Source organism: Acanthochromis polyacanthus, chromosome 11 (assembly GCF_021347895.1).
Source record: "Acanthochromis polyacanthus isolate Apoly-LR-REF ecotype Palm Island chromosome 11, KAUST_Apoly_ChrSc, whole genome shotgun sequence".
NCBI classification, from domain to species: domain Eukaryota; kingdom Metazoa; phylum Chordata; class Actinopteri; family Pomacentridae; genus Acanthochromis; species Acanthochromis polyacanthus.
In genome coordinates, this window is record NC_067123.1 from 10933968 (window position 1) to 10957465 (window position 23498).

General features: G+C 39.1%; 2 protein-coding genes and 1 long non-coding RNA gene across 4 annotated transcripts in view; 2 read left to right on the forward strand and 1 right to left on the reverse strand.

Moving 5' to 3' along the window:
- The window catches only part of LOC110968369 (uncharacterized), a 116017-nt gene that overhangs the window by 11937 nt on the left and 80582 nt on the right, over positions 1–23498 (reverse strand). The gene's annotated exons all lie outside the window — the stretch shown is intronic.
- On the forward strand, positions 9450–13198 carry LOC127536228 (zinc finger and SCAN domain-containing protein 31-like). The gene is made up of 2 exons (XM_051956045.1): positions 9450–9760; positions 10738–13198. Exons 1-2 carry the CDS (start codon positions 9586–9588, stop codon positions 11649–11651), a joined length of 1089 nt encoding a protein of 362 aa, XP_051812005.1. The 5' UTR covers positions 9450–9585; the 3' UTR covers positions 11652–13198.
- On the forward strand, positions 14142–20594 carry LOC110966038 (gastrula zinc finger protein XlCGF8.2DB-like). 2 transcript variants are annotated; one of them, XM_022215265.2, is made up of 2 exons: positions 14142–14537; positions 18472–20594. In XM_022215265.2, exons 1-2 carry the CDS (start codon positions 14456–14458, stop codon positions 19410–19412), a joined length of 1023 nt encoding a protein of 340 aa, XP_022070957.2. In that variant the 5' UTR covers positions 14142–14455; the 3' UTR covers positions 19413–20594. The 2 variants fall into 2 exon arrangements, with proteins under 2 accessions (XP_022070957.2, XP_051812015.1); XM_051956055.1 differs by having other exon boundaries at positions 14142–14470.

Genomic DNA, 23498 nt, shown 5'->3' on the forward strand with positions numbered 1-23498 from the left:
GCACGTAAACCGGCCACGCGAGTATGGATCTTTTCCACATTTTGCACATTTTTCTTTCAGTTTGGGCCTCTCAGTTGCACTAACATGGATATTTCGCCCTCCCTAACAGATATTTTTGTAAAGGGATAAATATATGAAGGTTTTCCTAAATATGCCCTGCAAACCGGTGTTGTAGAATTTTCACACTCCCCGGAAAAATCTGACTCCCCCTTCGCGTGAACGCGCGCGACTTACATTTCACTCTGTGGCCACTTGATGGGTTTTCTGTTGTACGTTTACTGTTTTTGCTGTTTTTTTTCTACAGGTTTTCAAGTTAAATGTGATTAAGTACCGAACTGCAGACATGTTTTCCTATTATATATGATTAGGTGACATGTTTCTCCTCCTCTTCTCATCCGTATGTGCGCACCCTAAATGGCATCGGGGGAGATCCTACGCTACTCTCAGCTTCACTCCTATGAGGACATCAGGACAGGACAGGGTGTAATCGCCAAATATTGTTCATATTCCATCAGTGTTCTAGCCTAGCCCTGCTAGACCCATGTTCTGAAGGCACAAGGGTCTCGGCACGCTCGACAGGGAGGGAGGCGGGCTAAAAGGTTGTCTATCAAATCCCTCTGCAGCAATTGGGTAGGTATACAACCAATCAGCGCAACGAATAGGCTGACATAATTCCTAGAGCGCCGGAAATCAGAGGATGCGGTAGTTCGGTGAAGCCTTATTTATACAGTCAATGGGTGAAGCTCAAGTATATTACAGACATGTTAACAGAAAGATTATTCAGAGTCGGTGCTAATGGAGCTCAACGACTGTTGTCGTTTTTGTTGTCGACCCTGGCAGAGAATTAAATTCATTGCCATGGGCGCGGCTAGGCTAGTTGTTTCCGGTTGTTTCTGTCAGAATCGTCGCGCCTCTGTCATCACTTAGTTACGGCCGCCTTCTGACTCTACACTTCATGGTGATTGGTCCGGCCAGTTTTAGGAGAATCCAGCCTCGAGCCTTATGGAGGGTAACTAGACCCACCCTGGCAGAGAATTAAATTCGTTGCCGTGGGTTGTCTAGCGCAGCTAGGCTATCAGTGTTCTACACGTGTCAATAAAATAATTGTTCACTGAGAAAACTTTATATCTCTTTATTTAAAATCGGACTCTCCTAAGAATGCAAGATATGGCATCAAAATATGTCTGGTATTTATGTATAAAGTCTTTAATATAAGTATAGTTCTTAAGTATAAAGTCATTTGTTATTGTTGTTATTTTTATTGGGCCAGTTAACAATATAATAGAATTGAAATTCTTTATTTATCCCATATCTAGGAAATTATTTGGTACAACAGCTAAAACACCAAATCACAAGTTTTTATAAAAAGAAAAAAACCTAGTAAATTAGTCTGTAAGAACAGTATAATAAAATAAGGGGCTAAATGATCACAGTATGGCAGATTAAGAACAGAGAGACTATTTCAAAACTAGGACTTTAACAGAAATATGCAGGTTGAATTAACTGTGCAGATTGTATGATATGAATTAAAATCTGGAGTCAGATTTTTATTGGGTCACTTAACAAAATCTGACTCCCCTACTATTTGGGAATGCAAGAGGTGACAACCTCCAAACTTTGTCAGCTACAACATCTGCACCTCTGCTGCTGCTGTGTGAAGTATCAAGTATGCAGTCATTACAGGAGAGAAGTTGTAGGGGGAGTCAGATTTTGCTGGGCCGCTTAACAAAATGCAACAGCACAGAGGCGAGCCACGATGACTGACGGTGGAGCAAGGTCAAACCGACCAATAGGAACTCTTGTCTCTTCCACCAGCATTGGCCCCGCCCATTTGGTTCAGTCAGATTCGCTAGCAAAACTTTAGAATTTGCAAGCAAAACTTTTGAGCTTGCAAGCAAAACTTTTGAATTCACAGGCAAAACTTTTGAACTTGCAAGCAAAAAATATTAGTTTTGAGTGAAGTTAAGTCAATATGTTCTCAAATTATTATATTTTCATTTGCAACTTGTTCTGTTTTGATCTCAAAAAAATGTTTTGGGGGTTGCCACTTAAATTTTTTTGGTCTCAGATCTATTCTATTTGATTGATCTTTTATTTTTTGATTGCAACTTTATGTTTTTTGGTCTCAACTCTCTGTTTTGGTTGCAAAACTTTTTTTGATTGATTGAATAATAAATAAACAAAATTCTCTCCATACTCATCCACCTGTTAGAGCAGGAGTGTCGAACTCATTTTAGATCAGGGGCCACATACAACCCAATTTGATCTGAAGTGGGCCGCATCAGCAAAATCAGAGCATAATAACCTATAAATACCGTAACCACAACTTAAAATTTTCCTTTTCTTTTCGTGCAAAAAAGTACATTCTGAAAATGTTCACATTTAATGAACAGCCTGAACTTTGTTCAGACAAATAAATGCTATTTCACCAACATTATGCCTCAGTTTATCATTCACAGTGTATCTGCAAAGGCACAAAACATTCAGTCACAAAGGTTAAATGCTGCAGTATATTGTCCACATCTGGAATGGAGATGGGGTTATAAATGCACACAGGGTTTAAGAATCAGGCTAATTTACTGGGTAGGTTTTATGTGGTGCAGACAAAGAATCTGGGCTGCCAGTGAATTCCCAGTGTGAGGGATGACCTCATATTAGACAGTTTGGCCAGTATTTGTGCTAAACTTCTGTCTCTGGAACAGGAAATTCTCTTTTTACATTGAATTTTTTACACAAAGTTACTTTTGCGACGTTGAATAAATCCCCCTGTGGTTGTTGTATTTTACTTTATGATCAAAACGATTTGTCAACATCTAGAAATTATTTTAAATTTACATTCTTTTTCACATCTGTGTAGTAATCCTGGCTACCTGTACAGGAAGAATGTTAAATTGTCCCCCTGCCCTGTGAACATATAAAATTTATACATAAAGGAAGTGGCATTCCACTAATTTAGAGGAAGTTTATGTAGCTTGGAAAAATAGCCTAGTAATTTATAAAAAAGCTCTTTGTAATGCCAGGACTACATATTATTCATCTTTAATAGAGGAGAACAAGAACAACCCCAGGTTCCTCTTCAGCTCTGTAGCCAGGTTGACAAAGAATCAGAGTTCTGTTAAACCTTGTATTCCCTTAGTGTTGAGCAGTAATGACTTCATGAGCTTCTTTCTAGATAAAATTGTTATGATTAGAGAAAAAATCAATCTGGCCCTTCCTACAAATGTCGCAGATGCTTTAGAATTGGCTGTTAGACCTGATGAATATTTAGAATCTTTCACTCCCATACATCTCTCTGAACTAATTTCAACAGTTTCTACATCCAAAACATCAACATGTCTTTTAGATCCTATCCTGACTAGACTGTTCAAGGAGATTTTACCTTTAATTAATTCCTCAATGTTAGATCTGATTAATCTCTCTCTAGTAACAGGCTATGTACCACAGTCTTTTAAGGTTGCTGTAATCAAACCTTTTCTTTAAAAGCCCACTCTAGATCCAGATGTGTTAGCTAACTATAGACCAATATCCAACCTCCCATTTCTTTCTAAAATTCTGGAAGAACAGTTGCAAAGCAATTATGTGAACATTTACAAAGGAATAGCTTGTTTGAAGAATTTCAGTCAGGCTTCAGAGTGCATCATAGCACAGAAACAGCTCTGGTAAAAGTTTTCTAATGGCCTTCTCATAGCATCAGATAATGGTCTGGTCTCTATACTTGTTTTGTTGGACCTTACTGCAGCATTTGATACAATCGACCACAAATTTCTACTACAGCGACTAGAACATTGTATTGGCATTAAAGAGACAGCACTGGATTCGTTTAAATCTTACTTATCAGACAGGTTCCACTTTGTGCATGTCAACAATGAGTCATCTGAGCATACTAAGGTTAATCTTGGAGTCCCTCAGGGTTCTGTCTTAGGACCAATACTGTTCACATTATACATGATTCCTTTAGGCAATATTATTAGAAAGCACGGTATTAATTTCCACTGTTATGCTGACGACACTCAGTTGTATTTATCTATGAAGCCAGATGAAACTAATCAGCTAGCTAGACTTCAAGACTGTCTTAAAGATATAAAGGCCCGGATGACCTTTAATTTCCTACTACTAAATTCAGACAAGACTGAAGTCATTGTATTTGGACCCAAACATCTTAGAAACTTGCTTTCAAAGCATATACTTACTCTGGATGGCATTACATTGGCCTCCAGTACTACTGTGAGGAACCTCTGAGTTATTTTTGACCAGGACATGTCCTTCATCTCACACATAAGACAAATCTGTAGGACTTCAATTTTGACTATTGTAATTCCTTATTATCAGGTTGTTCAAATAGCTCTCTCAAACATCTTCAGTTGGTCCAAAATGCAGCAGCCAGGGTACTGACAGGAGTTAGCAAGAGAAATGATATTTCCTTCATTGACTTCCTGTGAAAGCTAGAATAGAATTCAAAATTCTTCTTCTGACATATAAAGCTCTTAACAACCAATCTCCATCATATCTCAAAGACCTGATAGTACCATATTATCCAAGCAGAACTCTTTGCTCTCAGACTGTGTATATTGAGACAACCTGACCATGTGTTGTTTTCAGAGTTTGAAATGCTGCCCTCTGTGCGGCGTTATAGAGAACCTTACGCTAAAACACAGCGCTATTCTTCATCCTTTATACCTACAGCTATTGGACTTTTAAACAAGGATGAAACTCATCTTAAAAGCAGTTAAATCTTGAGGTGTGAACTATTATGACTGATTCCCACTGTGTTATGTGTTGCATTTATTTTTATTATTTTATTCTTTTTACTTATGTTGAACGATTGTTTGGAAAGCTGGTATGCTGCAAATGAATTGCCCCTAAGGGGATAAATAAAGTTTTCTGAATCCTGAATCCTGAATCCATCATATCTCAAAGCAGCCCGATCTCACGAGGATTTGTGAAACTGTCACGTAAATTTTTGTTTTGGTTTCGTGCGCACCAACATGATTTCGTCATATTTCTAATTAAACAGTTGCTAAAACAACAGTGAAAATGCTTCTTGCTGTTCAGATGAAATTTAGCTGAAAACTTGTTTGTAAAGGCAGCAAAATGTGAAACCTACAACCAAGAAATTATTCAATCAATGAGTAAAAACTTGTTTGTACAGCACTTTCCATATAGGTTAGTACAGTTCAAAGTGTTTCACAGGTGACTGAAGGTCAAAACCAGTTTAGATTTTAATGGAGTGAAGAAAAAAGAAAAACAGATTAAATATCAAAAAAAATCACAAAAATAAAAACAGAATCAAATGTAACAGCATAAGTACAATAAACAAAATGAGAAAAAAAACGAGTAATTTAAGCTGACTGAGGTGCAAGTGACAATATGAGGAGTGACAAGGCAGTCAAACAAATAACAATAAGGATTGAAATCTCTCAGATTGTTCACATATTTCTGGTATTTTGTCAAAATATGTCTTGAAGATGAATCAATCCGACGTTCTGAAGAGGAGTTTCCAGTTTCACACTAAAAATATGTTTTCTGTAGCAGAGACAGACGTAAACACACAGAAACACCAGACTTTCCCTATCAATCACCCTCAATCGATCAGTCCTCCCCGATTAGACCCCCAGTGAGGCTGATCAGCCCCGGGGCCTCGTTACTCCACAAACGCTGATAAAAAAGACACGACAGGAGCAGCAGCATGCCACCACCTTCTCACCAACCTTTATTAACATTGACGATGACGACAGCAGCTGCACAACTGCCGACAAACTACAGGCCTTTAAATGTTTATGTTCAACTGGATCAAGGAGCAGTTAGCATGTTGATTAGCAATTACACTTAGCTAAGTGTAATTAATTAATATGGACTAAAACAACAGATAAAATTTAAATTCACAATAAGGAAAATACAATTAAAACCACAATGGAAGTCTTCATGAAAACAGAGTTAGCAAGTCAATGAGATAGTTAAATTAGTTGAAACAATGTATAGTATCTTTTTACATCTCCAGGGTCAGGTGGTAGAGTGGGTCGTCCAATGATCGAACGGTCGGCGGTTCGGTTCGCAGTTGTCATACTGGTTAGCAGATGAGTTAGCAGTTCATCAGGTCTGTAAACAATTTTTAGATTGATTAGCAGGTCAATTGTTAGATTGATTAGTAGGTCAATATGTTGATGTTCAGATCAGTTAACATTTCAACTAGCAGGTCAGTTAGCAGATTGATTAACAAGGTCAGGTACCTGACTGAATTATGGATCAGTTAACAGACTGATTAGCGCAACCATTTGCAGGTTAAGTAGCGGGTCAGTCAGCAGATTGAATAATGGAGTTAGCAGATTAATTAGCCGACCAGTGAATTAAATGATTAGTTAGCAGGTCAGTTAAAATATTGATTTCCAGTTCAGTTTGCAGTTTGATTAGCAGGTAAGGTGCTTATTAGATTTATTAGCAGTTCAGTTATCAGGTGAGTTCGCAGGTGAGGTAGCAGACCAGTTACAAGTTATCATGTATTTTGTTATAACTATTATTGTTATAATTGCTTGTTTTCCTTTCTGTCTTTCCTTTGTTCTCTGTATGTTGTGTCCAGGTGTAGACAGCTGGTATAGAGTGAATTTAATTCAGTGTTCTCCGCTGATGTTCACATACAGATGTGCTTCCATCAGCTGAGCGCGCTGTGATCATCCAATCAGAGAGGAGCTGCGTCCTATTCACCTTTAGTTTGAGTGTCGATCAGACAGTGGGAGCTTATCAACGAGGATCACAGACGGAATGGCATTTCGGTTTCAGCGTCCAGCCCACAGAGATAAGACACTTTAATTACTGCAGCGAATCCACAGGAACAACATCAGGATGATAGGAAGGAGGTCTGTTCTGCGTCTCTTCATTACAGTCAGTCAGAGCTGATTGCTTTTCAGTCATCTGAGGAGAAACACGACTCCCGTGTCCTTCTGAGGACATTTACACCAAAATACAATAGATATTCACAATAACATGGCTGCAAATGTTTGACTTTTATTATGAGAAATCTTAATTTATGGTCACCTTAGAAACTAGGACGAAATAAACATAGGCTTAAAACTGCTCTGTTTACTAAAAAAAATATATACTATTCATGAGATTCTGTCAAAAACTGAAAATTGTCCAACATTCACTCAGCTATGACCAAAAGTAATGTAACAGCAATTCAAGGATGTTTCAGCTCAACTGCAGGCAGTGTTTCCACAGAGCAGAGAGGAGACAAGTATGGAAACTACTGTACAATGAAAACAGTGAAATATCTACAATATGCGGAGGCATCATTTCATTTCTGGCATTGATAACAAATGTGGGCACTTGGGAAAATGTTGTACAGTATATGTTGATTTCAGGTTTTTTTATTCAGTATTTGTAAAAGAAGCAATCACAGAAATTCAACTTCTCTTTAAATGATTCGTGGAATTATAACTGTCAACCTGCACATTCGGCATTTCTGAGTTTTCTCTACTTCTAGTCATTGTTGTTCTGTTTCCATAGAGATGCAGGAGTTTATATTTCAGTGAAAAATGAGTCCACAGTGAGTGAAAATGTGACAGAAGCAAAAAAAAAAAAAAAAAGTCCAGTTAAGTTCAGAGGCTTAAACTCACATCCAGCTGCTTCAACAAACACATGTGGACTGTTTGCCTCATTTCTTTTCATGTTCTTGACTTAAATTTGATCGAGTTTCATTTCAGCGTCCCAGAGCAATCACAAATATTAATATCAGCAAATTACACAGCTTAATGGAATGACAATTATATGAGATTTTTGCATTTACTTTCCCACTTTTCATTAGTTTCGTACGTCTCTTTTCGTCTCTTAAGAGGATTCTCTTTGACACTATTTTAACAGTAGTCAGTTTTGCATTTCATGTGTTTATGTCTGATTATGTGACTGTAGCAGACTGTTCTTGGATAATACATAATCTTATACTATTGTCAGTTCGTCCTGTGTAGAATCTCAATATTTTCTGATTTTTAGACATGCACAAGGACCAACTTACACTACCTGTTTCATGAGACAGGTGCGTTGCAGAGGGCCAAACAGACTCATGGACACTGGCCAAGATGCAGAAATACATTTCCTTTCAGTGTGAGACCTTCATCAGGGAGCAGTGAACGTAATGAGTGATGTTTGGGATGCATGCCTCTCTTACAGTTGCTGTCTTTAAAACGATCAGCCCTAGTTGCAGCTGTTTGTCTGCCCTGTTTTATAAAGACAGCTATATTTTTATAGGCATACTGGTATCAAAAGTGTCAGAATGCAGATGTTGTTGCAAAAGAGGCAAAAAAAAAAAGATCATCATGTTGATTTGTCAGGACAGAAATCAGCAGGTTTATTTATGAAGGAAGCAGGGTTTAAAGCCAAGTGGGAGAAGTTAGGAAAAAAAACCCCAGGAAAACAGAGGACTAAACTGCAAACCATTAATATGAAATTTGAATAATACAGCAGATACATATTTCTGTGTATACTAAGAAACAGTGTGTTGTTCTACTCTGAGCGGATGGAAGGAAACTGATTGAAAACTTTAGAAAGCAATTAATAAAAAAAGAATAAGAAGTGTTTTTGAATACTATTAGAGTATCTCATAATATCTTTCTTTACAGACAGTGATAGATTTAATAAGGAATTTAAGAATTAATATGCAAATTGAGCCAAGAAATTCCAGTACTTACAGAAAAGTGCAAAAATTGTTAGTATTTCCCATAAAATAGTGTATTTTATACCATATATAACATATAATAACATTCATATGTAACACCTTTAAAAACACAAAAGCCAAGCAAAAGTAGAAAAAGAAAGCAAAATAATAATAATAATAATAAAAAAAACAAATGTCTTTTAGAGGGGCCTTAAAGATGTAAAAAAAATTAAAAGTAGGAAATTTATCAATTTTATAAACAGAAGAAAAAGTCAGACAAAATGGGAGGGAAAAAGATTAGGTGAAATCAAAATAAAAATAAAATCTCTCACTAGATGATTATTTTTAAAAGATATTAAAAACATTAGACATTCTGATAGATTAATAGCTTATCAAAGAAATAAAAATAAAGTGTTGAGAAATGATGGTATTTACAAAAAAATTATTATTTTTAGCTTTTACAGAAAAAAACAGCGCATTTAAAATGTACAAAGAAGTAAAATGTGAAAATAGAATTAATAATAAACATATTGGTCAGGATTGTAGCATACCTGTCATATATAACACCTTTAAAGACACAAGCAACAGCAAAAGTAGGACACCTAGAAGTCAAAACCAAACTAAATTAGACTAAATAGAGCAAAATAAAAAATAATATACTAAATTATTCCTTGTTTTTATTTTCATTTTCTTTTTTAGATATATTATAAAAACATTAGATATTCTCATCAGTAAAGCATCAGTTCGTTGTTTGCAGGCTCTAAATAAACTTCTAATAAGAAGAGGATGATCTGACAGTTGGGGACCTTTAATCTGAACTGTCACCCGGCAGTTGTCGATGACCGTGTCGGTGCAGCACATAGACGAGACCAGCGGAGAGTAAACAAACCTCCGGTTTCTGACAGCTGCAGAAACACCAAACCCTCCAGAGTGAGAGGAAAATGTCCGGACTGCAGGGTTTGAAGGCATTTATCAGCCAGCGGCTCACCGCTGCGGTGGACGACGTCCTGGGACACCTGGAGAGAACCTTCCGGGAGTACGAGGAGGAGAGGGAGCGCCGCCACCGGGACCTGCTGGAGGTGTTTCTGACGGCCGAGACGAAGCAGCGCGGTGCAGGTCGGTTCTCCCAGCTGCTGGGAAACATGTCAGCTGAGCTAAGGGCTGCTAATCCTCTTGTTACACTCTGTTAGCTGCTGCTAAGAGTAATACCCGGTTAGCTGCTGTTAGCTCCTGCTGCTAAAGTAAACAGCCTGTTAGCTGCAGGTAGCTGCTGCTAAGGTAAACAACCCATTAGCTACAGTTAGCTGCTACTATTGCTAATGTAAATAGCCCATTAGTTATAATTAGCTTCTGCTGCTGCTAAGGTAAACAACCTGTTGACTGCTGCTGTTGCTAATGTAAACTAGTGGCTACAGTTAGTTGCTGCTACTAAGATAAACAGCCTGTTGACTGCTGCTATTGCTAATGTAAACACCCCTTTCGCTGTTGTTAGTTACCGCTGCTAAAGTACACAGCCTGTTAGCTACAGTTAGCTGCTGCTGCTAAGGTAAACAAAGTGTTGGCTCCTGCAGCTGTGGTAAACAGTCTGTTAGCTGCAGGTAGCTAAAGCAAACAGCCTTCTCGCTTCCAGTAGCCACTGGTAAGGTCAAGAACTTACTGGCTGCTACTGTTGCTAGTGTAAATAACCCATTAGCTAGAATTTGCTGGTGCTGCTGCTGCTAAAATGTATAACCTATTAGCTACAGTTAGCTGCTGCTGCTAAGGTAAACAACTTCTTGGCTACTGCTACTGCTAATGTTAACAATCCATGAAGTACAGTTAGCTGCTGCACTGCTAAGGTAAACAACTTAATGGCTGCTGCTACTGCTAATGCAAACAACCCATTTGCTACAGCTTGCTGCTGCCGCTGCCCAATGTAAGTAGTCTGTTAGCCATAGCTAATAACTGGTCAATGGTTGTTAAGTTTTTGTTCCTGTGGAATTTCTAGAAGCATGAAATTATCTTTTACTTGATATTAAAAAAATGTCTTCTGATCTTCTGACATAGACTGTTGAGACTGGGTCAACATATACGTGTGTTTTCCTATGTTTCAGTGTGTCCATCAGATGTTCAGCAGGTTGTGGTGAATGTAGACCAACAGCAGAAGAGGAGCTTCTGTCTGGATCAGGAGGACGCTCATATTAAAGAGGAGAAGGAGGAGCTGTGGAGCAGTCAGGAGGCTGATATCACTGAGTTCCCCTCCTCTCCTGTCCCTGTGAAGAGTGAAGATGATAAAGAGAAACCTGAGTCTTCACAGCTTCATCACAGCCACACTGAGGAGAACAGGGATTCTGTGGGAGAATCGGAACCAGAACCACGTTTACAGTCAGTCACTGGAGACAAAGCTTCAGACTCTGAACCTGAGACTGAAATCAGTGACGACGACTGTAAACAGAGCAGAGACCCTGAACCAGACTCTGTGCAACATCACCGCACTTCAGTAAACGAAGGTGGAAAAAAGTTGTTTATCTGCAGTGAATGTGGCCGAAAGTTTGGTCGTAAAGACAGCCTGCGGAGACACATGAGATACCACACCGGAGAGAAACCGTACAGCTGCTCCGTTTGCAGCAAAAGATTCTCTCAGAGGCCAAACTTAATCCGCCATATGAGATGTCACTCAGGAGAGAAACCTTTTGGCTGCTCGTTCTGTGAGACTAGTTTTGCTGTGCGCAGTGCTCTGGTGAACCACATGAGGATCCACACAGGGGAGAAACCGTTCAGCTGCTTGTACTGTGAGAAAAGTTTCACACAGAAGGGAGGTCTGAAGAAACACATGACTGTTCACACAGGAGAGAAACCCTACAGCTGCCCAGTGTGTGAGAAAAGCTTTTCACAGAAAGCAAACCTGACTTATCACTTCTCAGTGCACACAGGACAGAAACAGTTTGGCTGCAGCGTCTGTGATAAAAGATTCACGTGGCAGTCGCAGGTCAAAAGCCACAAATGTGTTGGAGAGAGCAGCAGCTAAAACTGCAGAATTGCCAGAATTACTGTAAATAGAAACAAAAGTCAACACTCTGCATTCCCACACTCCCAATACAAACTTCTGAACAAGCACATTTATGGAATATGACTATAAAACAGGGATGGTGGTTTTTGCACAGCTACAGTGTGCACATGTGCACAGTGCACATTTATAACAAGAAAAGCGCTCAGAGAGAGCAGTAGTCTGGCAGGGCTGCTCTGTCATTTTAGGATTTCTGACAGATAAGTCCCAATAGGTCCACAGCGGTCACAATCATGTGATCATTAACAGGCAGCTGACATAGCGTTCACTTGTCATAGATACAGTGATGCCTGGCCACTATCTCGCTATGATACAGAAATCTTTAACAAATCTGTGAATCCAGACTATAAGCTGCATCACTGCCAAAATTGGATCACTTGGTCCTTGTGTCATTTCTGACCTTTCCTGAAAATTTCATCCAAAACCATTTACCTGTTTGTGAATAATGTTGCTAACAGGCAGATTGAAGGACAAACGTACACCAGTCGTCACATTACTCTGTTCCTTGGCGGAGTAATAAACTAGTGTATCCGATTGGATGATCTAAAATCGTTGAATGTCCTTAATGACAGAATGATTTCTGGATGAAGGATGAAACTTGCAGAGTAGCAGTGCAGCCTTTGGGTGGGTTGTGTCCTCCAAAATACTGAAAAAGCACCAATCTGCCCCCCCCCACACACACCCCCCACCATACAGTAGAAAATATGTTAAATATATTCTCCTTTAATGAACATGTTGGTGCATCTGTCTGTTGTAATTTCCTGTAATTAATTATTAACACAAAAACCTTGTTTACCATCAGATCCTGGGTTTTTGACATTATTGCTGCTGTGTTTGAATGCAAATCGCTTAGTTTAAAGATGCATTTATGGCTTGTCCTGACATGTGATGCTGCAGGTATTTATTAAAGTCAAAGGATGAACTCTGTAATATACAAAGGTTATCTGTAGGTTTATTAATGTTGCTGTAGAATTTTGAATTACAGCCAGTGAAACATGATCATTACAGTTTCAGACCTGCCTGAGCCACATTAATAGCTATATTTTAGCAGCTATGCTAACATACTGTGTGACTGATACCTGTGGAGACGAACTGAGGCTCTAAACATTGCAGTTTTCATTCTGGAACGATTTCTGTGCAGAAATGTGAAGCTCACTGTAAACAGCAGCTTTACAACGCATGATGCATAAAGACTGGCTGGATGCATCTTGTAATGTGCAACAACATATTCTTACCTCCCTCTGATGCTCCAAGTAAAGCACAAGTCAGCTGTCTTTATTACGGGTTTATTATGGCAGAGGAATTATTTGCTTAAAAGTGTCTCGAAATGAATCAGTTGTTTATTTAATTTAAGCTTGTGTTCTAATTGTATTATGGGATCTGTGTTCCCCCAAATGTCTGATGCCATCGCATGAGTGTGACTTTTACAGCACGTCTTGGTCATGATGGCGGTCATTCACTCTGGATGCAGCAACAAACAGTTCAAATAAACGTTCAGTGAGAAATTAGTTTTGTGTTTTTGTTTTCTGTCGCTGCTGTTATCAGAGAACTTCAGCTGTTCTGTTTTAGTAGCAGAGCTTCAAATTGAGCATCACAGCTGAAATAACATCTTACAGTAGCAGAACTCTATATAGTTTCTAGATGGTTGTTGTTTCAACACAATAGAACTGACTAGAAGTAGAAAGAATTTAGAAATGTCTTCTGTGCAGAATGACACAGTTTACAAACCAGTAGGAGATGCTATTTGCTGATAAATGCTGCAGTTAAGTGGACAAACACTGATTGCATTAAAGGCATATTTCATTTGCTATATCAGTCTGTTGGACATCATAAATGTGTAAAATATAAATCCTGTGTACTGCAGAGGGAATTAGAATGTTAATAGTAACCAGTAGATGTCTTTGATGTCTTTATTATCCAACAAATAATATTCAGTATAAGTAAATACAGTCAGTCAGGTTTGAAGGTTTCTGAGCTTAAGCAGTAGAATTTGTTTAACAACAATAAGTCAGTCTGACAGCTTTGATTTTCTACTTTGATCTCTGAGAAAATTATCCTCCAAAAATGACTATATAAGGGTTAAAACAAGGAAAAATAACCAACAGTCCTCTATTTTTTTCATTGAAATGACAGAATAAATAAAAGAGTGTTTTCCTAAACGGAAGCTGGAAGCTGCTTAATTCATTCTAGTACAAAGTGAACTGTGTTGATTGTTTTCCTGTGAAAAGGCAAATGTACAAATCTTATTATATAAATGATATTTTTAACATCTATTTTATCCTCATTTACATTAAATATGAACAGTTGCTCCAGAACTAAGTTACTTTCAAGCGAATGTAAATTTGAAAAATAATCACAACAGTTCAGTAAATTCTGTTTAAATGGTCGTTTTAATTCAGCTTTATTCTTAAGTGTAGCGCCGCTGGGCTTTTATTTTGAAACTGTGCTACAAGCGACAGATGCATGACGGGGATTGAATCATGGCGGCTCAGAGGAGCAGCAGCAGAGGTAGCGCTTTTGTAAACAGAAACACACCGCCTCCTCTGAGTAAATCCGTTCGGAGCTCAGCGGTTCTGACTGAGTCCTCAGATCTTATGTGTGTCTGATTAACGGTGCTGAACGGACCGGATGTTACCGCTGACCGGCAGCTGCCTACCTTAGCTTAGCATGCTAGCCGGCAGCAGCGCACCGGTGACGGAGCTGAGCGGCGCAGCGGCAATTTGAAGGACAGCAGGCGGTGTAGAGACGCAGCAAGTGGAGGGAAAATGTCCAGGATCCAGGTACTGACGGTGGCGGGAAAACCGGCTGATGGTCCAACCGGAGGGTGGCCGTATTCTCAACTTTACGGTGACAGTGTTTGTTTTTGTTGTTGTTATTATTTACATCAGAGCTGCGGCTACCGGTTACTTTGAAATAATGTATAGGTTGTTCATGTTTAGTAAATGAAAAAAACCTGTCCAAAATATAATTATAATAAACTTTCTAGAGCTGGAACTGTTGCTTGCTTTTATAGTCTGGTGTACTGATAATTATTTTGTAAAATATTTAGTTGAATAAAAATGCAAAAATAATGATCTTTATAAAACGTGAAGTTTATCTTTATGATGAGTTTATTTAAAGAATATTTTTAAAATTATTTAGTTTATGAAACTTCAAAAATTCTCAAAAACATTGAAAAATTGTTGTAATCTTTAATAAACATGCTGTTGCAATTAAAGAATTTTTTACTAAATAATTTACAGATTATCATTTTACTAATTGTTTAGTCTGTAAAACTTAAAAACTATCCAAAAATATAGCAATATTAGTCTGCAGAACACAGAGCTGCAACTACTTAGTTTATAAAAGTTTTTAAAAAATGTCAAATTAAATATTTGTAGAACATAGAACTGTAACTAATGATTACATTTATAATTAAAGCTGCAAGCAGCGATGGACGGGTCCTCGCATCCACGCTGGTCGGCGAATCCATGCACGTCCACCAGGTGGCACTGTGACTGAGAGTGTGTGCCGGCCTCTGAATCACATCTGGACCAGAGTTTAATCACAAGTAAAATTTCAGCCAGATTGGAGCATGTTCAGACTAGTTATACAGCATTTCCTGCCCATCCACCACCAGGTGGCGCTGTAACTCAGAGTGTATTTCAAACAGTGAATGTGATGAGGGTTGGACTCTGATCAGTCATGAAAAGTTTCAGGCTGATTTGACCATGTAGAGGCCAGTTGTACAGCATTTACTGTCCATCCAACAGGTGGCACTGCGACTGAGAGTGTCTGTTGGCCTGTAGATGTGATCAGGAATGAATTGTGATCACACATGGAAAGTTTGAGGCAGATTGGAGCATGCAGAGGAGAGTTATACAGCAGTTGATGTTTCTTGGCGAAGCATCAAAACTCTAATGGTCGCCATGGCCACGCCATTTGGATTCTGGTTAAACTTTTGCTAACTTTTCATCACCAAGTCCTGTTGTGTGGACTGACAAAATTTCAAGTCTCCTGGAATTATCCCCTTGGAGGTATTAACTCAAAAATGAGAAAAATCATCAAAAATCTCACAATTAATCCAAGATGGCCAACTTCCTGTTGGGTTTAGGACATGGCTCCAAGAGGCTTTTTTGTGCGTCCTGATGTGCTCTATAAGCCTCCCAAATTTCATGGATGTAGGTGAAACGTGCTGGGGGGGCTGTTTGTTAAAAATACTGTAGGGGGCGCTATAGCATGTGCAGTGCCGAGATGCATACGGTGTTGTTCCTTGGGTCGATGGTGATGTGTGTGGTAATTTTAGTGAGCATTGGAGTATTTCTAACCTGTCAAACAGCACTTTGTTTTGCATGGCGATATTTGGTTGCTACGGCAACAGCGTTGCATGAAATGTCACACCCTTGAGAGTGTGGGATTGTCAAGAGGTGAAGACTCGACTGACCAATTTCCAGCATGATATCACCACGTTTGGGGCCATTGTACCTGAAAATATAAGGCCTTAAACTTACTATTACCAACAGGTGGCGCTATGACTTTTGCAGAATTTATGAGTGTGGATGTGTTCAGACTGGACCTGGTGTCCATCATGTGAAGTTTGGGGCAGATAGGATCTTGTTCAGCTGAGATATGAATCGTTAAATTTTCATGGCGAAACATCGAAATTGGTTTGGCCGCCACAGACACGCCCTTTGATGACAAGTCACCATTTTCACTGGGATGCATCATCAATGTGTTCAGGCTGTTGTCACCGCATTTGAAGTGAATATGATCAACCGGGTAACAATAGGGCATGAAAGTGTAAAAGATGTCTATTTCCTGAAACCACAAGGTGGCGCTATGACTGTCAATGAATATCCCTATGTGGATGACATCAGGACAGGACTGTCATCATACATGTAAAGTTTCAGGCAGATTGGAGCATGTTGAGAAGAATTAGACACCACTTCCTGTTTCATGGCGAAGGATCAGTTTTTTGAGGCTCCGCCATTGCCACACCTTTTGGCTTCTGGTTGAGTTTTTGATAACTTTTCATCAGAAAGGTCTGGTGCATGTACTGGCCAAATTTCAGTTCTCTCAGACTTATCCACTAGGAGCTATTGATTTTGACACATGTACAGCAAATTCAAGATGGCCGACTTCCTGTTGGGTTTAGGGCGTGGCTGTGATTGACTTTTTGGTGTGTCCTGATGTGGTGCATATGCCCACCAAATATTGTAGCTGTAAATGAAACATTGTGGAAGTTGGCCTAATGACCACTTTTTCAATTTTGCAGGTGGTGCTATAGAGCCATTTTGCCACACACATGTGCAACTCCCATAAAATGCCAAATTTCACGCGTTTTGGGATATGATAAGGCCTCCAAAAAGGCAATTCATTTGCCGGGAGAAATTAATTTTGACAAATTTACAGCAAATTCAAGATGGCCGACTTCCTGTTGGGTTTAGGGCGTGGCTATGATTGACTTTTTGGTGTGTCCCGATGTGGTGCATATGCCCACCAAATATTGTAGCTGTAAATGAAACATTGTGGAAGTTGGCCTAATGACCACTTTTCAATTTTGCAGGTGGCGCTATAGAGCCATTTTGCCACACACATGCGCAACTCCCGTAAAATATCAAATTTTTCGCCAGTCCTGATGTGCACACCAAATTTCACGCGTTTTGGAATATGATAAGGCCGCCAAAATGGCAATTCATTTCCCGAGGAGCGATTAAGTTTGAAAAATTTACAGGAAATTCAAGATGGCCGACTTCCTGTTGGGTTTAGGGCGTGGCTGTAATTGACTTTTTGGTGTGTCCTGATGTTCTGCATATGCCCACCAAATATTGTAGCTGTACATGAAACATTGTGGCAGTTGGCCTAATGACCACTTTTTCAAGTTTGCAGGTGGTGCTATAGAGCCATTTTGCCACGCACATGCGCAACTCCCATGAAATATCAAATTTTTCGCCAGTCCTGATGTGCATGCCAAATTTCACGCGTTTTGGAGTATGATAAGGCCGCCAAAAAGCCAATTTACTTTCCGGGAGAAAAAAAAAAAAAAAAACCCTAGGGTTTCAATAGGGTCCTAGGCACCGCTGGTGCCTTGGACAGTCGGTGCTCTTGCACCGCCTGTCCTTCGCACCCTCGGTGCTCGGACCCTAATAATAAACCCTAGGGTTTCAATAGGGTCCTAGGCACCGCTGGTGCCTTGGACAGTCAGTGCCCTTGCACCGCCTGTCCTTCGCACCCTCGGTGCTCGGACCCTAATAAACTAATTTACAGAGTATTTTTGTAATTTATGTAGTTTATGAAACTTGTATCATACAGAATATTAAAGTATGTGAAACGTATGCTGTTTAAAAATACAATATTAATAATAATCTTTACAGAGCAACATTTTAGTCAAACCTCTGAAACAGATCAGTCTTCTGCCTGACGATCTCAGGTTGCGAACAGGGTTGACCAAAAATGTCAGACATACAATACAGAGAGAGGAATGGCCTTTAAAATAATCAGTATTTTATTTAGTTGGCAATTATATTGGTCATTAGTTACTGTAATAAAATAATATACATTGTTCCTGAAAACGACATTTTGTGTAAGGAGCATTAGTGCTGCATGATGTATCATTTCAGCAGCAACTTTGTGATTTTGCACACAGTAGTCACATGAAGTAAATCAACTTAAACACATAGTGATGCAATGTTTTCTGCTGCTTGATTAAAAAATAAATTAAACTGCACGGTTCTTCTACAACAGAGTCCTGTCTGATAGTTCAGGACTTACTTTGATTAAAGGATTCTTTTTGTTTCTGCAGAAGTCCAGCAGATGTTGGTGAATAAAGAAGACCAGGACCAGGAGGACCCAGAGCTGCTTCACATTAAGGAGGAACAGGAGGAACTGTGGAGCAGCCAGGACGATGATATCAACATGTTCATCTTCAGTCCTGTCCTTGTGAAGACTGAGGATGATGAAGAGAAACCTCAGTCACCACAGCTTCATCACAGCCACACTGAGGAGAACAGAGACTCTGTGGAAGAACCAGAACCAGATTTACAGCCTGAAGACAGAACCTCAGACTCCTCAGAGACGGATGACAGCGATGATGACTGTACTGAAACCAGGGAGCCTGGTTTAAACTCTGTGAAACATCACCAAGACTCCTTCACATGCTCCGACTGCGGTAAAATGTTTGTCCACAAGACGAATCTGAAACGACACATCAAGTGCCACAATGGAGAGAAACCGTTCAGCTGCTCGTTCTGTGGTAAAAACTTCTCTCGGAGGGAACATCTGATCGCTCACATGAGATGTCACTCAGGAGAGAAACCGTTCAGCTGCTTGGTTTGCAACAACAGTTTCAGCCACAGCTGGTCGCTGGACAAACACATGAGAGTCCACAGTGGGGAGAAACCATTCAGCTGCTCGCTGTGCAGCAAGACTTTCAGGCAGCGCTCGGACTTAGCGGCACACTTCAGGATTCACACGGGGGAGAGACCCTTCTCCTGTTCAGTTTGTAGCAACAGTTTCACTCAGCGTCACACTTTGGTTCAGCACATGAGGATCCACACTGGTCTGAAGCCTTTCACCTGTTCAGTCTGCGAGAAAAGATTCTCACGAAAGGGACACATGACGAGACACATGGCAGCTCACACAGGGGAGAAACTATTCAGCTGTAGCGGTTGTGAGCAGAGATTCACGTGGCAGTCGCAGTTTAAAAGACATGAGTGTGGTTCAGAGACCAGCAGCTCGAAGTGAAGCTGCAGCAGAAACGTTTTCCTGCAAACCTCTAAGAGCAGGTACAATAAATTTTCTAGAGAACCAAGTCTGATGTTCTGTCTTTTGTGATCAGTCCTGAGCAGCAGATGTTTTAATTTTAAGTCAGCCCCTCCTCACAGTTTTGAAGAAGTAGTTCTACTGTTTTTAAACTTAGCATCTGAGAGATGAGACTGTTCTTATGTGGGTATAAGAAAGTTGTTATTTTAGTTTGGCATAAAAACCAGAAACAGGACGAAGCAGCTTGTCAGACTGTTTAAGAATCCACTGTTGAAATTTACCAGTTAGCATCTTGTGTCAGTTGTTAAACCCTTTGAACTCCCAAAATCCTGGAGAATTTGAAAGGCATGTTATTTTTTTTAATTGTACAAATTTTACAAAATGACACCATTTATCAGAGCCAGAAACTGTAAAAAAAAAAAAGAAACAGAAATAATTGTTGAATTTTGAACTTTTCTGATGGTCCTATTGTGTGATTTCTGGTTTCGTCTGGAAAATTTCCTAAATCTAAACTTAAAATCATGTTGATTATTTCATCAAATCACTTTATTCTACATGTCTCATTTTTATAATTGCCAACAGTAAACTATTCGCAGTAGCCAGATTCTATAAAGAATAATGAAATAATAGATAATCTCGGTGCAGCTATGTAGCAGAATAAGTCATTGTAGGGGAATCTTTACAGCATCTATTGTGCATTGTGTATTAGAGTACCAGAAAAAAACAAGCAAGATACTGTCCCTTCGTTATCTGCAAGTTTTTACATGTCGGTTCAGATAACTAGATTAACATTTTCATGACAATTGAGTGTTATTTTCCTCAAAAAACAGTAATAACAGTAATTCTGGCTTCAATCAACAGCAGTTTCAAAATGTCAAGCTCTAACATTGCTTTGAGGTTTATAAATGAAAATGCCTCTCATGTAATGTGGATCTGTTTCACTGGGTTTGATCTTGGAATTATTCTTAAAGATCCTCCTGAGTGTTGTGCTTCAGAGTTGCTCAAATGTATTTGGCTTTGTTTGTGGGTCTTATACTGAATCTGTTCAGTACATTAGTGCTATTAAATCATATTTCAATATTTTGTTTTGAGATTAGTTTTCTTCTGTAAATTTACTATTATTAGTAACTTGAGAATGTTGTAAATAAAAGACTGGACTTATGAGTCGGTTCTTGCCAATGAATGGAGAACAGGAAGAAGACGCTTATTGTGAAATCTGCAGGGATGTGATTTTTCCGTGAATTCGCGGAATTCTGCTTTTTTGACGTTTCAAAAAAAAAAAACCTATTTTTTCACCCCAAAAAATCTGATTTCGTTTCCCCCAAGGTACGACTTTTAGATATTCCGAGACCGTATCAGGCATGTTATTTGGTGTATCAATTTTGAGACCCAACGTAAATCGCCCAAATTCGATGAGAAAAAAAATATGGGGTGTAAGGGGTATAGGGTTGGATCGCACGTAGTTGTCAACAGTGCGCTGGCAAAAGCACGAGTTGGAAACAACGACTGGAGAGCATTATCGAAAGTTAGATGTAGCTGGGAAAGCGAGGTGCATGGTGTGCGACGATGAGACAAAACAGCGACAGAGGATGCCAAGCACTGATAGACCACATGAAAACGAAAAATCATGCCAGGAAATTGTACAAAAAGCGTTCTAACCACCAAATGCCCAGCAATTTTTTCACCCGGCGGAGGGAAGAGACGCGACAACAGGACCAAACATACGGGATCAGTAGTGTGTACTTGCAACCATAGACATAATAAAGAGTAGACGCCGCTCGGGCTGCTGCGCAGCGAGAAATACGGCTGCCCTCTTGGTCTGATCACCCACTCCACTCAGCGCTGTTTGACAGCGCATTTAATCCATCTTAACTCTGAATATTACTGATTTTCACGTGTTTTTATTTTAATTTTTTGCTGCAAATGTCATACATGTAGCTATGATACAGGACAAATGGTTCGCCGTATTTTAATATTCATAGCGGGATTAACAGTAATAGAATATTCTGATATTAAGCTCTGCTGTAGACAGGTATTTTGCAAACACTAAACACACACTCACACTAATATATGTTAGAGAAGCAGATAATGGCAGTGAAGTCAATTAGCCTATTTTAATAATTTGAAGAGACAATATATGATTACGCTATATATACATATATAAACAAAATACTGACTAATGAACACATATTTCTATATAAAACAATAAATAAAAGTTATATATCAGAGAAAATGAATATATATAAATCATAGATGGAGTATTAATATAATCAATATATCAGAGAAAATGATTATATAAATCATATATAGACTATCAATATAATTCATACATATATATTAAAAAGATATATCAGAAAATGATTATATATATATATATATATATATTGTTTTATATAGAAATGTGTTCATTAGTCAGTATTTTGTTTATATATGTATATAGAGCCAACAATGTACTCAGTAAGTTCTTAAATCTTTTTGTTTTGAGTCATGATGAATGGTATCTTCTTCATAGATTGTGAATTTCTGCTCCTCCTTAGTTTATCATATTACATATTGACTTGAATACATGTGTATATGATGAATATAATGAGTTGTTTCTTTTATGTTTACTTGCTATTTTAGTCCACTTTTGACACTTAACACTAAAACCCAGGAGCTTCGGGGGGCTTTGCCCTCCTTGTCCCCCCACCGGGCGCTGCCCTGGACCCGCTGACCCCCAGACCCCCGGCTGAATTTTTCAGATAATTTCACTTTCCTCAAATCACATCCATGAATCTGGCGCCGGAAGTGGTCGCATTTACAAACTAATATGAAGTTTTCTGAGAGAAAAATGCCACGATTGGAGAGTTTAAAGACATTTATCAGCCAGCGACTCACTGAGGCGGTGGACGACATCCTGGGACACCTGGAGAAAACCTTCCGGGAGTACGAGGAGGAGACGGAGCGACTTGTCCAGTTGACAGGTGAAGTTTTCAATCCTGGAGCTAAACTACACCGTTGCGCTGCTAACGCTGATGCTAAGCTAGTGTTAGCCGCCAATAGCTTCACAGCAGCAACTTCAAATCAAATTCAGCGAGGAACCAGATGCGACAGAAGTTCTAAAAGTAAAAATACAAATAAAAAGCCTACAAAATACTGTATAATTGTAATTTCAAATATTATTTCCACCGAAATAGTACTTTCTAATGCAGAAATTCATTTTTTTTCAGTCAAAATAGTATTTTATGTGCAAGTGTTTATAGTTTTAAAGGTTAAGTTACCCCAAAATACCTCTTACTGTACACTTATTTATATTTTTTTAAGGTTTGTTCCACCCAAGTCGTACTTTCTAATGCATTGTTATGGTTTTTGAACGTTGTTTCAGCCAAAATATTATTAGCTATGCAAGTAATTATAGCTTTAAAAGTTTATTCCACCCAAATAGTACTTTCTATACACATATTTGTATTTTTGAGGCATATTCCACCCAAACAGTGCTATTCTGTACAAGTACCCACAGTTTTGAAGGTGAAGTCTCCCCAAAATACCATATTCTGTAGAAGTAGTTCTGATTTTAAGGTTTACTTCACCTAAATAGTACTTTCTAATAAATAAGTTCTGGTTGTAAAGGGGTGGACCTGGGATCTTTCTGCATGGAGTTTGCATGTTCTCCCTGTGCATGCGTGGGTTTTCTCCTGGTACTCCGGCTTCCTCCCACAGTCCAAAAATATGCTGAGGTTAATTGGTCACTCTAAATTGCCCGTAGGTGTGAATGTGAGTGTGATTGTTTGTCTGTATATGTAGCCCTGTGACAGACTGGTGACCTGTCCAGGGTGTCCCCTGCCTTCGCCCAAGTTAGCTGGGATAGACTCCAGCTCCCCCCGCGACCCTAATGAGGATAAAGCGGTGTATAGAGAATGGATAGATGGACGGTTGTAAAGGTCTGTCTCACCCGAAATAATATTTTCTATCCAAGTACTCATAGTTTTGAAAGTGACATCCCCCTAAAATACCATTTACTGTACAAGTATTTAAAGTTTGTTCCATCAAAAGAGCAGTTTCTGTACATGTGTTTTTGTTTGTAAGATT